The sequence below is a fragment of the Drosophila santomea genome, chromosome 3R (genome assembly GCF_016746245.2).
Source record: "Drosophila santomea strain STO CAGO 1482 chromosome 3R, Prin_Dsan_1.1, whole genome shotgun sequence".
NCBI classification, from domain to species: domain Eukaryota; kingdom Metazoa; phylum Arthropoda; class Insecta; order Diptera; family Drosophilidae; genus Drosophila; species Drosophila santomea.
The window spans coordinates 23835367-23849497 of record NC_053019.2 but is presented as its reverse complement, the minus strand read 5'-3'; the positions used below and the strand labels follow the sequence as shown (position 1 = coordinate 23849497).

Below are 14131 nucleotides of genomic sequence, written 5' to 3'. Positions count from 1 at the left end.
TACGTAACCATACCTAAGCTTAAAAACCTAACAAAAAAAAATTTTTAATTACTTATGTAGTAACATTGTAGTTTATAGGCTTCAGATTATGCGAAATAACCCATAACTTTATTTTTATTGTTTTATAGAACATAATTTAAAATTCAATTTTCCCGCCTTTTTATAATGCACGTTGCCAAGTGAATGGCTTCAGCAGGCAGTGTGGCTACACTGGCCAAAAAACAGCTGTTGCGCGTGCAGAAACTGCATTTATATTGTTATTTACTATATTTACACGAAACTAAGATGGCCGCAAATATAGCCGCCGTAGCTGCAGCTGCCCAGGAAGTGGATCCTGTGCTGAAGAAGGCCATCAAGTTGCTGCACTCCAGTAATCCCACTTCGGCGGCCGAACTGCGTCTGCTTTTGGACGAGGCTTTGAAGACTCGTTTTGGTCCGGAAAAGAGTTTAACCAACAACATGACGCCACGGATGCTGGAGGATGAGGCCAACTTTGTCGGTCGGGCTGCCACGCCACCGCAGCAGCCCATCAATGCGGACGAGATCATTAATTTGACCAACTCACCGGACAAGGAGCCCTCCGATTCGGTGGACACCATTGCGGATTCGGATGACGGTCTGAGTGCCGTGGGAATAGTAAATACCGGAGACACCGGCGACTTTGGCGATCTCAATTGCTGCGTGTGCGGCGAGATGGTTTTCACGGCCACCAACCGGCTAATTGAGTGCTCGAAATGCGGCGCCATGTACCATCAGGAGTGCCACAAGCCACCCATAACCAAGGAGGAGGCGGCCGATGACCAGGAGCAGAACTGGCAGTGCGACACGTGCTGCAACAAGCCAACGAGCAGTGGGAGGACAGCATCCTCTGCAGCAGCCGTAACGCCAATTGTCTTTATAGCCGACGAACCCATGCCATTGACCAGCAAAGCCAAATCCTCGGCAGCCTCGTCGCGCTCATCAAACTCTTCCAACTCCTCGTCGCCCTTCTACCGGCCCGAGCCCAGCAGCTCCACCAACGCCAGCAGCAGTAGCAGTAGCAAGCATGGCCACAAATCATCCTCTTCGTCGTCGTCCAAATCGCATAAAGAAGATCGATCGTCCAAATCCACGACGGCGCCATCACTTAGCGCCATCGGCAGCCTGGAGAAGCACTGCAGCAGTGGCAGTGGCACCACCTCATCGCGACGCAGCAGCTCCAGCAACAAGTCCAGCTCCAAGAGCAGTTCCTCGAAACATCACGAAAGCGGTAGCAGCAGCAAGCGCAGATCAAAGCAGTAATATAGCATTCCTTATAATTAAGTATAAAGTTGAAATTCATAAGATTCTGAACGTTTAACAAGGATTTCGAAATTAAACCAGAAATCATTTCAAATAAATGATATTTGTACTTGTACATATGTACTTCCGAATTCAGAATACTAATATGAATGTAAGAAAATAATTCAAGTTTTTATTATAGAGGTTACAAATGTAAAAATACAGAAAACAAAAACTCCTATCGCTGGTATTTCCGCACAGTGACCGCTGGTGTCCGCGGACTGCGACCGGATGTGGAGAAGTCGCCTTCGTCGCCATGACCGTTCACCTTGCGCAGATTTACTCGGGTCGCGGGAGAGCCCTCCTCCTTCAAACTGGACGCCAGACTGCGGGATGAGGGTGTCCGCGAATCAACCGCAGCGGACTTATCTTTATCCGCCCTCTTCTTGCGTTTGACATTCACAATTACGTTGGCATCCATGCTAACGTCAAGCTCGAAGTTAAACTCGTAGGTCTTGTTGGAACGCGGCTGTGGGGTGAGGTCATCATTGATCACGGTCTTGCCACCGGGACGTCCGCGCAGCGAAATAGACGGGCTGAAATTGATTTTGGCAGCACTGGGAGTCTTGAGCCGCGCTGCAGTGGGTGTCTGCTTGGGACTGGCCTTCGGTGTGCTCCTTGGCTTGGGACTGGCCTTGGGTGTAGCTCTCTCCCTGGGAGTTGACTTGGGCTCAGTCTTGACGCGCTTCTGGATGGGTGGTGAGCTCTCTGCGGCAGGGGCAGCAGCTGCTCGCTTCAAGGGCGAAACTTTGGCGTTTCGGGCTGATGGGGAGACCTTTTTAGCAGTCTTCTTGCGAGGTGGTCTATCTTCCTCTTCATCCTCTTCGCTTGCGGAGATTTCTTCGTCTAGTGATGAGTTCAAGACTGGCGAATCAATTTTCTTTGCTCTCCTGGCTGCTGTTGCTTTGCTCGTGCCGGGTGGACTGAGGTTATTGTTGCTGCTGGTCTGTGCCTTCAGCTTGAAGTCGAGATCTCCGCTGTTTGGAATTTTTAACTGTTTGAGCGCTCCTGAGAACCAACTGCGGCACTTATCGTAGTCCGGCTCCTGGTTGTGTGTTAGTTTTGAGACATATTTCATGAAATCCCCAATTGGAGCGGGCACTCCTTTTGGAAACAACGTCTTGAGACTGTCTGCTATGTTATCCATAAATGCTTCCTTGGCCTTTTGAACTTTAAGAGGTACAGTCAGTAGTTTCTGCGTGACCCATGGCAACTCCGCGCCCATCCACTCGATGAGATTGTAACCGAGAATTTCCAGATCCGCTCGTCTGGTAGGCACGCCCAGATGGGCATCCCTGGATGTGTATTCTATGGTGCCATTATGCATCTTCTTAGGGTCCGGCTTGAAATCGCCTGTGATGAAGTGTGAGGCCAGACCGAAATCCACCAGGTACGCCTGCGCAGCACCACCTTTTCCCAGGCCCAGCAGTATGTTGGCCGCCTTAAGATCGGCGTGAACGTAGCCAGTGCTGTGCATGTACTGATAGACGTCCAGCATCTGAATGGCCAGTCGGTAGACAGTGCCCTCGGGCAGTCGCTTGCCGTTCTGCTCCAGAAACTTGGAGATATCGCTGCCATAGCGCGGCATGACTATAAAACGATGCTTTTCACCATTGACCTCTACGGAACCATTGGCCAGTATGTAGGGCATGCCCAATGATTTGAGGCCATGCTTCTGCTTGAACTGTTTGATGTCCTCCTGCTTGGCGTTGCGCAGATAGAAGTGCATCTCCACGAAGAGAGGACCATTGCCATGTGGCTCCTGAAAATACGGGTTTTAATGGGAAAACTCCAACAAGGCAAGCGAGCACTACTCACGCATTTCACCACCGCATCGTAGTTCTTTTCCCCCACTTTGCAAGCGGCGTAGATCTCGCCGAATCCTCCAACTCCGATGGAGGGTCCAATGCGCCACTGGCCCTTGGCCAAATCGGTAAAAACTGTGCCCTCCTTCACCTTCTCCGGCATCGCGTACAACTTGCTCTTGGCCTTCTTGGCCGGCACTGCCTTTTTGGCCGGCGCAGCGGCTTTCGGCTTGGCTACACGCGGCATAATCTGGGCAAGATCGTGGTTAAATAGTGGCTAAGTACAAGATTCACAAATTCCGCTCGAAATGCCGGGCCATCAGGGTTGCCAATCTGCGCGGGGAGAAGCGTCGTGCAGGGTTGTCAGGTGAATGGCAGCTTAAAAAATATATCGCAACTGCTTGTCAAAAAAATATATTTCCAGAGTTGGTACCTTGTTGCCAAGGCATCAAAACGTTGAAATATAAAAATGTATATGTATTTTTTTTTATTTATTTAAAGCTTACTTCAAGTATAAAACTATAGGGTTACATATAAAGGTAACAATTTTGTTGATATTATCGTTTGTTGGGTTAGCAAGTGCGGTTATTGGGTTGATTGATTGAAAGGCAACGTTAAAATATAAAAATGTACTTGTATATTTATTAAAAGCTCACTTATAGAATAAAACTATAAGGTAACTTTGAACTAGGAGTATTAGCAGCTAAGGGCTTTCGTTCATCTAAGGTGACAATGGTTTATACAGAGAAAGAGGAAACTATAGTTTTATATTTTATGAATTAGGTAGGAGTTTAACAAAAATGTTACAATATTGTTGATGTTATCGTTTGTTGGGTTAGCAAGTGCGGTTATTGGGCTGATTGATAGAAGGCAACTGATATATGAAGATAAATGGGAGGAGAGTTAACTAGGATGTGTTTAACGCGTAAATTATGATGATTGCAAAGAGGGCATATGTTGGAGAGGGCTTTCAGTGGGCGTTTGTAAGATTGGAGTGTCCAACCCTGAGTCTGCTCATAAAGATTTGTGTTTTCGTGTTGGGTGATGTGTTGCTGTAGGAAAAGTTTTGGAGTTGTAGCTAACATAATAAAAATAATGATTCAGTTTCTACGATATCTAAGCACCGCGAATGGCGCCACTCTACCGTATGCGGTCAAAAGTGGAAGCTTCCATCTAGGGGTGAGCACATATCGATAAACCAAACATCGATTATATTCTCTCCACCCCTGGCGTCCGCTGACGGCGTCTTTTTCCCGAAAAAATTTCAAGTAGTCGAGACCGAATTCCGCAGAAACAACTCACACGCTCCGGTTCCGCGTTGTAACAAAATAAGCATTCCCATCGCGGCAATTACAAACACAGAGTGCCCACAGCCATTCGCAAGCGCAGTTAGCAGGCAGCAGAAAAAATCGATTGAACAGAAATGGTAATATTGCGGCGAATTTTGAGCGGCAGCGCAGCTTGCTTTTCGCACTGCGCGTGCCCCCCGCGAATTAAATATTGATGCGGATTCCGAATTGCGGGAGACGCACACAGTGCACTCGAAAGTGGACAACCACGTAGGCCGCAACAACAAGGAGCCTCGAAATCGGCGGGCATTTGTTATTGTGCTGCTGAAGGCGATCGGCCGTAACCTCACTTCGGCAGCGGTGCCACCATTTTGTGTTTTCTGCGACTTTTGCCATTCGCTTTATTATTTTGTACTATGAAATGCATTGTGCTGTGTTCTCTTCGCAGGCTGGCGGTAAAGCAGGCAAGGATTCAGGAAAGGCCAAGGCGAAGGCGGTATCGCGATCGGCGCGCGCGGGTCTTCAGGTGAGTTTTACAATCTGTACCTCGGTTTTTGGCGCCTTTTCGGTACCCACCTCGCCAGCGAGCATATTCCACCACACCACAACAGGGTGTCTGCTCTCGGCGGACGTGGGGGTGACAAAAACATAAACAACCCAACCGCCGGTCCAACAAACTAAACAGGAATCCTCCCCTTATGCCGCACACAGTTCCCCGTGGGTCGTATCCATCGCCATCTCAAGAGCCGCACTACGTCACACGGACGCGTCGGAGCCACTGCAGCCGTTTACTCCGCTGCCATATTGGAATACCTGACCGCCGAGGTGAGTGCGTCCGTCGACTTTTCCCGCCTCTCTCTTGCGGCGCTTTTCCCGCTCCAGCTACAGTTTCCTGTTGACATTTTCAATGTTTAGGAAATAGCCCTCGCTTCTAAATTCCTGCAGTTCACATTCAATCCACTTTTCTTATTGTGTACAGTAACTCCTATTTTCCCGCTCCAATTGAAAAACGGCTTTTCTTATTGACACTATGTGGATTGAGAATGACGAAAATTTACAATTTAATTATGAAATGGTCGAGCCTCATTATTAAAAAACTTTGTAACTTGATTTTATAAATTTTGATAGATATTTTTTAACGACTTCCGGAAGTTACACTTTTCCCGCCATTTTTCCGAATAAAACGTTTACATTTGATTTTCGTTTTATTTTTGTTACAATATACTATTGTTTAAATGTTTTTTTAAACTTGTATTTCCAAAGAATATCTTTTAGTTTTGTTTACGCCGCAAATTCGATGTTTGTTTTGGTAATGAGTGGTAAATGTCAATAAATTGCTGTAGCTTGTGGCAAAAATTATTTTCTACTTTCTACTTTACTTTTCTACTTTATTCTAAATTGGACAAATAAACTAATTTCTTTGATTTGCGCATCCATTTCAGGTTCTGGAGTTGGCAGGCAACGCATCAAAGGACTTGAAAGTGAAACGTATAACGCCGCGCCACTTACAGCTCGCCATTCGCGGAGACGAGGAGCTGGACAGCCTGATCAAGGCAACCATTGCCGGCGGCGGTGTCATTCCGCACATACACAAGTCGCTGATCGGCAAGAAGGAGGATACGGTGCAGGATCCGCAGCGGAAGGGCAACGTCATTCTGTCGCAGGCCTATTAAGCTTGTCGGCAATCCGGCATTCGGACGCCTTCGAAACATGCTACACTAATGTTTAATTCAGATTTCAGCAGAGACAAGCTAACAAACCGACGAGTTGTAATCATTTCTGTGCGCCCAGCACATATTTCTTATATACAACGTAATACATAATTATGTAATTCTAGCATCTCCCAACACTCACAAGCATACAACATACAAAACAAAAAAAAGAAAACACACACAAAACGTATTTACCCGCACGCATTCTTGGCGAGGTTGAGTATGAAACAAAAACAAAACTTAATTTAGAGCAAAGTAATTACACGAATAAATTTAATAAAAATTATAATAAAAACGCCAATCCTGTTATTTCCAAAACCCAGACGAGATGTTTACGCTTGTGTCGATGAATGTAAAGTATTGCAACTAGATGGTAATTTATTCCAGCTGTAAAAAGTACAAGTTTTCTTTTAATTGTGAGCAGTACAGTAACGCGTAATCAGTTCAGTTTTAATCATTGCATTTAGCTCTCGAACCCACAATGTTTGTAAACCCAATAATAGTGTAAATGCCCAAAGAGAAAAATCACAACTGTAGCTTTTCACCCGAATGATAATAATTAATAGACTGACTTTTCAAAATGCGTATTATTTCAAAGAAGTTATCATATATTTCATTAAACAGCGAGCATTTACACAAAAAACTTGCTAAAGTAGACATTTTTGGATTAAGGAAGCAAGCAGCAACTACCTATTGCAGCAATCTACAAATGTGAAAGGTGGACCTTGGCCCTAACCCAGGAGATGGGGCTGAGCCCGCTGGACATCGTCGCAACGCTCCTTGAGGTCCTCGGGATCCAGCTCCAGGCAGGCGCCCCACTCCACCAGTGTGATGCGATGGTCCTTGTTGAAGTCGCAGGACTCGAGGAACGGTGCGATGCAGTGCTCGAGGCTGACCAGTGGAGCACGGATGGGGAAAAGCTCGTGGCGGGAGACGGAGCGATCGGTGTCGCCGTCCAAGTCGCACCACTTCCAAACGGCAGCGTTCGACCAGCGACGCGAGTTGTTGGTCTCCGCCTCCAGCTCCATTTGCATGTAGTGCTCGGTCAGCTCATCGCGCTCGGCCAGGTCGCGCATCACGTTGAACAGCCAGTCGCGCATGCGCCTGGGGAAGTCCTTCAGGTCCTCGCCCTCGCAAGATCTGGGCTCGTGGCAGGCGCCATAGTAGTCGATATGCATGTGGGCGTTATCCGGATTGGTGCAACCGGGCTCACCACTGTCGCACCAGCAGCGCTGCTGATACACGGAGCAGTCCGACGGCCAGGTCTCGTTGGTGTTGGTGCAGACTAGGCGGCGGGTGTCCACCTCCTCGGGACACTCCGGGATGCAGACGCACTTGGGCTTCTCGTCGTGCATCTGACAGATGCGACCGGCACCGCAGCTCATCGTCTCGCAGAGATCGACCTCAACGACGGGATTAAGTAGATTGTGCTGCACTTCGGCCAACTTGGTGGCAATCTCGTTCTCCCGCTCAATGTCCTTGATCTGTAAATGGCATTTAGTTAATTTAGCGTATATCGCTTGTAATTGATTAGAGGCCACATGCCTTGTTCTTCTCCTCCAGCAGGCGCAGGAACTCCTCCTCGTTCTCATCGATGTCGGACAGGTCGAGGTCCTCATCCAGCAGCTCATCGGCAATGTCCGTGGAGGCCTGGACGTGGCTCAAAGCCAGCAGGCCCAAGCCGAGCAGCAGCCACAGGGAGCGCATCTTGGTTGGCGATCTCAACTACAAAGGTTTCGAGTAATGTTCCTTTAAAACACATTGTGCTTCACTAACCCAAAGTTCTCGTTCTTCTGGCTATCTTTTAAACATATACCCTTTTTACAATATATTTGGCAACTATCAAGGGTGGAACTATAAATAAAGTGATTGGGAAAACCCAAATGAAGTCGTGGCCCAACTTCCGTTTCAAGGAGGTTTTCGACTGTACCCCGGACTGCTGCGTTACTGTACTCCACTCCGCTGGAGATCTTGTAACCACCACCCTTACGGGGTGGTTTTACATCCACAGCCCGAGCGGCGTCTTTTGCTCATTGAAAACAATTGAAGAAGCCGCACAAATCTTGCGCGTCTCTGCTGCAGGGTTCAAAAGGTCAGCGCGAATGTGGCGCGCAGTTACAGATGGCAGCGATTCTCCTTTTTTGAGCAATTTAGCTTGGAAAACAAAGGCAACTTATTGTTGGCAGAAGTTGGGAGTTTTCCAAACAGACCGAGAGTATTTTGCGAAATCAGGTGATGGATGAAATCCCAGAATTTGAAATGTTTGCCTTTCATTTCCTGTGCCCGATGCAAATAGTTTTCTCGCTTTTTGCAACCGCAAGTCGAAATATGTGGGAATATATGAGAATTTGGGGCATGTTGAACACATGTTGAACTGTTCCGTTCAAAGCTTTTGCCCAAATCGCTGATGAAATCATCTATATATGCAAGTGCTCCAGTTGATGTGAACATATACCTGATTAAAGCTGACCTTAATCCTATTGCTAAACGTACAGGCTCAAGTCAAGCCGAATTTTCGTAATCATCTCAAGTCGTCGCCCCAGTTTTATGCTCAATCTTAGTGCTATGTGCTATATGGCATATGTCATTTGGAATACAGAATATAGAATATGGCACATTAGTTGCCCAACGACACAGTTGGCTTATCGCAACGGGCGACTTGGCCCCACCGCCGCTTATCAGGATCGCTCGCTTCCGTTTTGGGCAGCAAGATGTGAGATGTGCTTAATCGTCGCTTTTGTGGCGCAAAATATCAACTCAAATGCGCAGCTATGTATCTGGCAATTGAGAAATGTATACGCGATCTCAGGGGGAATGGGTAATGGGGTATGGGGGCTTCCAGGAATATCCGAGTGGGATGCTGCCGCAGTGCATTCCACATGCTGCACATACATATATGCAAACTGCAACTGTGTCTGTTTAATTATACCGACGAAACTAGCAACAATGACGTGATGCTGCCTCCAAAGATGCAATGTTTATGTCCAAGGGGCCAATGAATCGTGAGTGAAATGGGGCCTAACGCAGAATAATTTCCTTCAATTTGCGGAAGTGCAATTCGCAGTTGACCTTGCAAAACACACGCCTAACTCTGGGATTCTAGTAAAGTGCCTAAAAACTCTACGTTCTGGCCAAATAATTGACCAGTTTCATCGAAAATTAAGTCCAATTGATCGACTATTTGCCAATGAGCAGGGAACATTGAACTTGAAGAACGCGAGCCAAAAGCTGAGATTGCAGAAATTTGAGGAACAAGCCGAGTATCTGTATTTGTCACACACTTGTTTTAAATCCGATTACGACACTCAGTCCGTCCTTTGTTTCACTAAACGAGTACTCACTGTGCGGCTAATAAAAAGCGTTTCCTTTCAAATGTCTAATCGCGTTGGCGGATGGCAAGCGACTGTTTGCCTGTGGAAAAGCTTCGGAATGATTACGGATCGCCAATGTGGAGCATTGTCCATGTTTTGGGGTCGCCTGCAACGTGTTGGCTCCCAACATGTTCGCTTGGAATAAAAACACTGATTGCCTCGATTTTGGTAGCTCTTTTTATTGGTGTTAATTTCCAAACAAATAAATTAAAACAAGACCTCTGCTACTTACCTTACTCTATGGGAAACTTAAGCTCTGGTCCTTTGGAACAGGCCACTCCAGCGTTGCTCCGGGTTTTCATTTCGGAAAAGAAACATGTGGTTTGCTTAGAGAAGCGTAATAAATGTTGGTTGACATGCTACACATAAGACAGGAACTTAAGCGCACTTATAAGAACTCTAGTATATTCTAGATGAGATCCGTTTCCTAACTTACCTTACGAATTAACTTTGTCTGAAGCGTTTAATGGCTTAGTTTGCTTGGTTTATACGAATACGAATACGAGTACGAGTAGAGTATGTTTAAAATTAAGAGAGAAATTTGTTTGTATCTAGAATTGCATTACGTTAACTAAATCTTTGGGTAAATAGTATATGCTATCGCTACAGAGAAGGAGACTTACATATCGGCAGCTAAAACAAATACATAGTGTTGTTTTTATTTCGTATTTATTTAAAATAAATATGGGCAGGGGTTTTCATAGAGTTCATTTAAGTGATAAATTGTATCTCGATAATGTTGCAGCTTAGTAGCCCAAAATGAATCTTGCAAATTGTGGACTAGACCTCCCATATCTCAATACTGCATTATATTTCATGATCAATTCAATTCGAAGCCCTTGGCGTGCACTACAGCTTAAATGTAGGAGAGAGTCGAGAATAAATCGTAAATCTAGTTAATCTAAAAAGCATATACATTTTCTTAGCATTTTGTCTCATTTTTTTCTGGTATATATACATACGTTTTCGAGTTTGTCATGAAATACAAATTAAGAGATAGATAAATTAACATCGTGGGAGGCTAGATTAGAAACCTTCAACGTCATTACAGTATATAAGTGTCCGATTTGCTTCTTGTAAAAATTGACATTTGTTTTGATATCATCTCTTGTGTACAATAATAGTTAAGGCCACGCCCGCCAGCCCTGCGTTTGATTTGATTTGTGATCCGACTTTTTTTCGTTTCGAATTTTATATTCTTATATTTTTTGTTGTTTTTGTGTTTTCTTGTTGGACGTATCTTCTTATTTAAATGGTTAAGGTAATCCATAGGTATCTACGATTAAACTACTTGTTTTTGGGCCAATAAGCTCAGGCTACAGCTCCGTGATCTATGTCTAATTAATTGATTATGACTGACAATTGTTCCTCCACCTTTGCACGATCCATCACTTCGTTTTACAGATAGAGAGATAGTTGGATTCATATAGAGAGCTTTGTGTAATTTTATATCGTATTTGGGCATGTTCTACGATTTAGAGTTCCAAAATTATGTCTAAAGTAAGTCGATTGGGAGAAGAGCTCGCTTCCCACAATACGTTGTATAAAATATTTATATATAGTCTTGCATAGCTTAGGTCAATCGTAGATTTATCAATGGTATAGCTTAAGTGTAGAGTAAAATCGTAGTTAGTTGTCCTATGATAGAGAGACAATGCGTTAAGTTTCCTGTTTAGTAACTCTAAGCGAGTGTGGCCTAGCTTATGAACGAGCTTATTAAAGAGTGTCTTGATTCTTGAGCTTTAGCCGCCCAAAGAGCATCTAAATCAAAGAGAATTTTACACATTAGTAATTATAAATAAACACGTACTTCAGACGTAGTGCATCAATGCCGGAAATTGGTATATGGATGGCAAGACGTATTTGGGGTAACTCTTATGCATAGGCCACATTTAAAACAAACAACAAATGGCGGGTACGGTTACTATATGTCGCCATCTACTCACCCGATCTAGCGGCGATATTTGCTATTGGCACTACCTCCCGTGGCCACAGACCCATTGGATACGCCCACCGCCTTGGCGCCAGTTGACGGAGGAACGTTTCCATTAGGCGGCGGTGGTCCGGCGTTGTAAGCCGGATACGCTTGCTGCTGAGGAGTGTCTATAAATGTAGCTGTTCGTAATCAAAGGCCATTTATAGTGCAATCCACTTACGGTAGTTGTTAGGCGGCGCTGCCGAGTAAGGATTCATGCGGTTTGCATTCATGGTATTGTGTTTTGATGGTCCGCCTCCGTAGCTCTGCTGATAGCCAGTGCCGAAATTTGGCTGTGGTGGCTGCTGTTGTTGCGGCGGCTGCTGCTGGTGCGCTGGAGGTGCGGCACCCGGCACTGGTGGCGGCATGTTCCAGTTGCCTGGAGCTGGCGGCGGTGGACCATTATGACCCATGGGTGGTGGCACTACCCCAGCCGGCGGCACCTGTTGCACTGGTGGCGGACAACCCCACTGGTTGGGGTGCCACTGCTGGGCACCCGGTGGTGGAGGTGGTGGTGCATTCCAACCATTTTGTGGCGGCGGATAGGGCCCCCAGCCGTTCATCTGCGGTGGTGGTGGCTGCTGGTAGTAGGACTGCATAGGTGGCGGTGGTGGTCCCCAGTAGTTGTAATTTGGGGGTGGAGCGCTTATTGGCGGTGGTGGCTGCTGTTGGTAGGGAGGCATTGCCTGTGGTGGCGGCACTGGCGGACGGAAGCCAGGTGCCTGCATGTTGCCATTGTGTGGTTGTTGTGGCGGACCCGGTTGTTGCTGATGCTGTTGCTGATTGAGCGGCGGCTTGACGCCGTTGGCCAACGCACCTGGCTGCTGTTTGTCTTTCTTCTCCAGGTTATAGATAGATTTCTTAACGTCCACGTGCACGTACTTAATCGAATGTTGCTTTTTAACTAAAAAAGTGAAAGGTGAACATTCAATATCTTACCGGTGTTGCAGTTTAGTTAATATACTTACGGATGGCCTTATCCACTGCATCGTAGTCGTCAAACTCGACGAAGGCGAAGCCCCGACGCTTTCCAGTGGTTTTGTCAGTTAGCAATTTAACGGAGATCACATGCCCGAATTGCAGGAAGTATTCTCGCAGGCATTCCTCATCGTGGTTGTCCTTGAGACCGCCCACAAACAGTTTCTTCACGGATATATTGGTCTCGCGCGATTCGCGTTCAGGACGGGGCAGTGCCCGCTTGGCTTCCACAGTTCTGGAAGCGACAGGCATAATGGTATAGATCTATTCTCAAAACGGAATGACCCCCCACAAAGCAATACTCACTTGCCGTCAATGATGTGCGGACGGTTCTCCTGGGCCTTGTCCACCATGAGGGACTTTGTGTAGGTGATGAAACCGAAGCCGCGAGATCTCTTGGTGGCAGCATCGCGCATCACCACAACATCGACCACCTTGCCCCACTGGCCGTAGAACACCTTCAAGTTGTCCTCTGTGGTGTACGGGGCCAGCCCGCCGATGAAGAGCTTACGCAAGTGCTCCAGCTCGCATATGTCCTGCCGGTGGTGAGGTGGAAAGTGGGTTAGGTTGGGTGCCCATCAGTGGGTGGTGTGTGTGTGTGTGTACAAGGGAACCAATTTAGGTGCGTCACTCGCCAACTCGCATACATGCACACAAATGTACGTGTATGTTGCGGTTGGTTTTACGGCCAGTACTTACATCATCCTCGCGTTCCGAGAGCACAACCACATCGGAGGACTCCTCCGATAGGACCTCTTCCTTCACCAGCATTTTAGACATTTATTCAGGTCGAAATTCAACCGAAATTAACAAACGAAAAACCAAGTTGCACGTTGTAGGTCGAAGCGAAAATGAAAATTGTGATGACTGTAAAGGCAACGATGAATTGATATGTTATCGATAGCCTACTATGTGGGGTATGCGCACTTGAAAATGATTGGACAATTTATGAAACTTTTATGGTAAAAAAAACATATGAAGATGAATTGGAAATGCGTTAGCTGTCATCCAGTTCAACAGCAGCTAAGCCAAAACTGCCAATCAGTATCCTCACGCATTTGATTAAATATTTCATATAAGTTCAGATGTCGGAGTCGCCGCCCCACGAGGAGCACCGGTTGTGCGGCCTGGGGAATCACACGCTGAGGTCCCCGTACCGCATAATAAGGAATCCGCATCTGCTGAAGTTCGGTCGGTTGATAAACTCGGAGCTGCGGTCGCAGCCACTGTGCCTCACGTGCTACACGCAACTGATCCGGCTCTACAGGCTGAAGAACAACAATGCCAAGAGACATCTGGAAAATAGACAGGCAGCTAGGGCTCTTCTCTCGGGGAGTAGCAGTCGGACAACTCAAGGCTCCGCGGCTAGTGTGTCCTCGGAGGACCATGGACCAACCACCAGCGCTGCGGCGGCGGCAGCTCAAAGAGTGGCACCCAGTTCATCCGATGGTACACTTTTCTCCGATGATGACGATCCCAGCTCCAATCTCAGTTTGAATGCAGTTAATGGCACGCGCTTACCGAATGTCCAACCGATTCCCAAAAGGCGCCAGTTTGTACATTTGAATAAGGAAGCAATGGACATTTATTTGGCTGGAACTACTGGAGGATAAAACTTTCATATTTTCATATTCATTTTTGAATTTGATTGGAAATAAAACTGTTAAGTATTGGCAGTTAC

General features: G+C 46.5%; 6 protein-coding genes across 9 annotated transcripts; 3 read left to right on the top strand and 3 right to left on the bottom strand.

Moving 5' to 3' along the window:
• The first annotated feature begins 193 nt into the window (after positions 1–193).
• LOC120452598 (integrator complex subunit 12) lies at positions 194–1444 on the top strand. Its single transcript, XM_039636897.2, has one exon. It carries the CDS (start codon positions 286–288, stop codon positions 1279–1281), a length of 996 nt encoding a protein of 331 aa, XP_039492831.1. The 5' UTR covers positions 194–285; the 3' UTR covers positions 1282–1444.
• Positions 1432–3523, bottom strand: LOC120452597 (nucleosomal histone kinase 1). Its single transcript, XM_039636896.2, has 2 exons — positions 3139–3523; positions 1432–3082 (listed from the first exon to the last, which is right to left on the bottom strand). Exons 1-2 carry the CDS (start codon positions 3370–3372, stop codon positions 1499–1501), a joined length of 1818 nt encoding a protein of 605 aa, XP_039492830.1. The 5' UTR covers positions 3373–3523; the 3' UTR covers positions 1432–1498.
• Positions 3524–4360: 837 nt separating this feature from the next.
• LOC120454594 (histone H2A.v) lies at positions 4361–6427 on the top strand. The gene is made up of 4 exons (XM_039640046.2): positions 4361–4551; positions 4863–4940; positions 5126–5239; positions 5857–6427. Exons 1-4 carry the CDS (start codon positions 4549–4551, stop codon positions 6085–6087), a joined length of 426 nt encoding a protein of 141 aa, XP_039495980.1. The 5' UTR covers positions 4361–4548; the 3' UTR covers positions 6088–6427.
• Positions 6428–6694: 267 nt separating this feature from the next.
• LOC120454591 (SPARC) lies at positions 6695–9602 on the bottom strand. Its single transcript, XM_039640042.2, has 3 exons — positions 9468–9602; positions 7672–7851; positions 6695–7610 (listed from the first exon to the last, which is right to left on the bottom strand). The coding sequence occupies exons 2-3, from the start codon at positions 7831–7833 to the stop codon at positions 6858–6860; spliced, it is 915 nt and encodes a 304-aa protein (XP_039495976.1). The 5' UTR covers positions 7834–7851; positions 9468–9602; the 3' UTR covers positions 6695–6857.
• Positions 9603–10140: 538 nt separating this feature from the next.
• On the bottom strand, positions 10141–13322 carry LOC120454589 (ribonucleoprotein RB97D). 4 transcript variants are annotated; one of them, XR_005616638.1, is made up of 7 exons: positions 13150–13322; positions 12757–12986; positions 12441–12685; positions 11654–12376; positions 11444–11600; positions 10460–11258; positions 10141–10398 (listed from the first exon to the last, which is right to left on the bottom strand). XR_005616638.1 is itself a non-coding variant. In XM_039640039.1 (6 exons), exons 1-5 carry the CDS (start codon positions 13228–13230, stop codon positions 11449–11451), a joined length of 1431 nt encoding a protein of 476 aa, XP_039495973.1. In that variant the 5' UTR covers positions 13231–13322; the 3' UTR covers positions 10141–11258; positions 11444–11448. The 4 variants fall into 4 exon arrangements, 2 of the variants coding, with proteins under 2 accessions (XP_039495973.1, XP_039495974.1); XR_005616639.1 differs by having other exon boundaries at positions 10141–11258; positions 11444–11589; XM_039640039.1 differs by having other exon boundaries at positions 10141–11258.
• A 129-nt stretch (positions 13323–13451) lies between these two features.
• Positions 13452–14130, top strand: LOC120454592. Its single transcript, XM_039640043.2, has one exon. The coding sequence runs from the start codon at positions 13536–13538 to the stop codon at positions 14061–14063; it is 528 nt and encodes a 175-aa protein (XP_039495977.1). The 5' UTR covers positions 13452–13535; the 3' UTR covers positions 14064–14130.
• Position 14131: the final 1 nt, after the last annotated feature.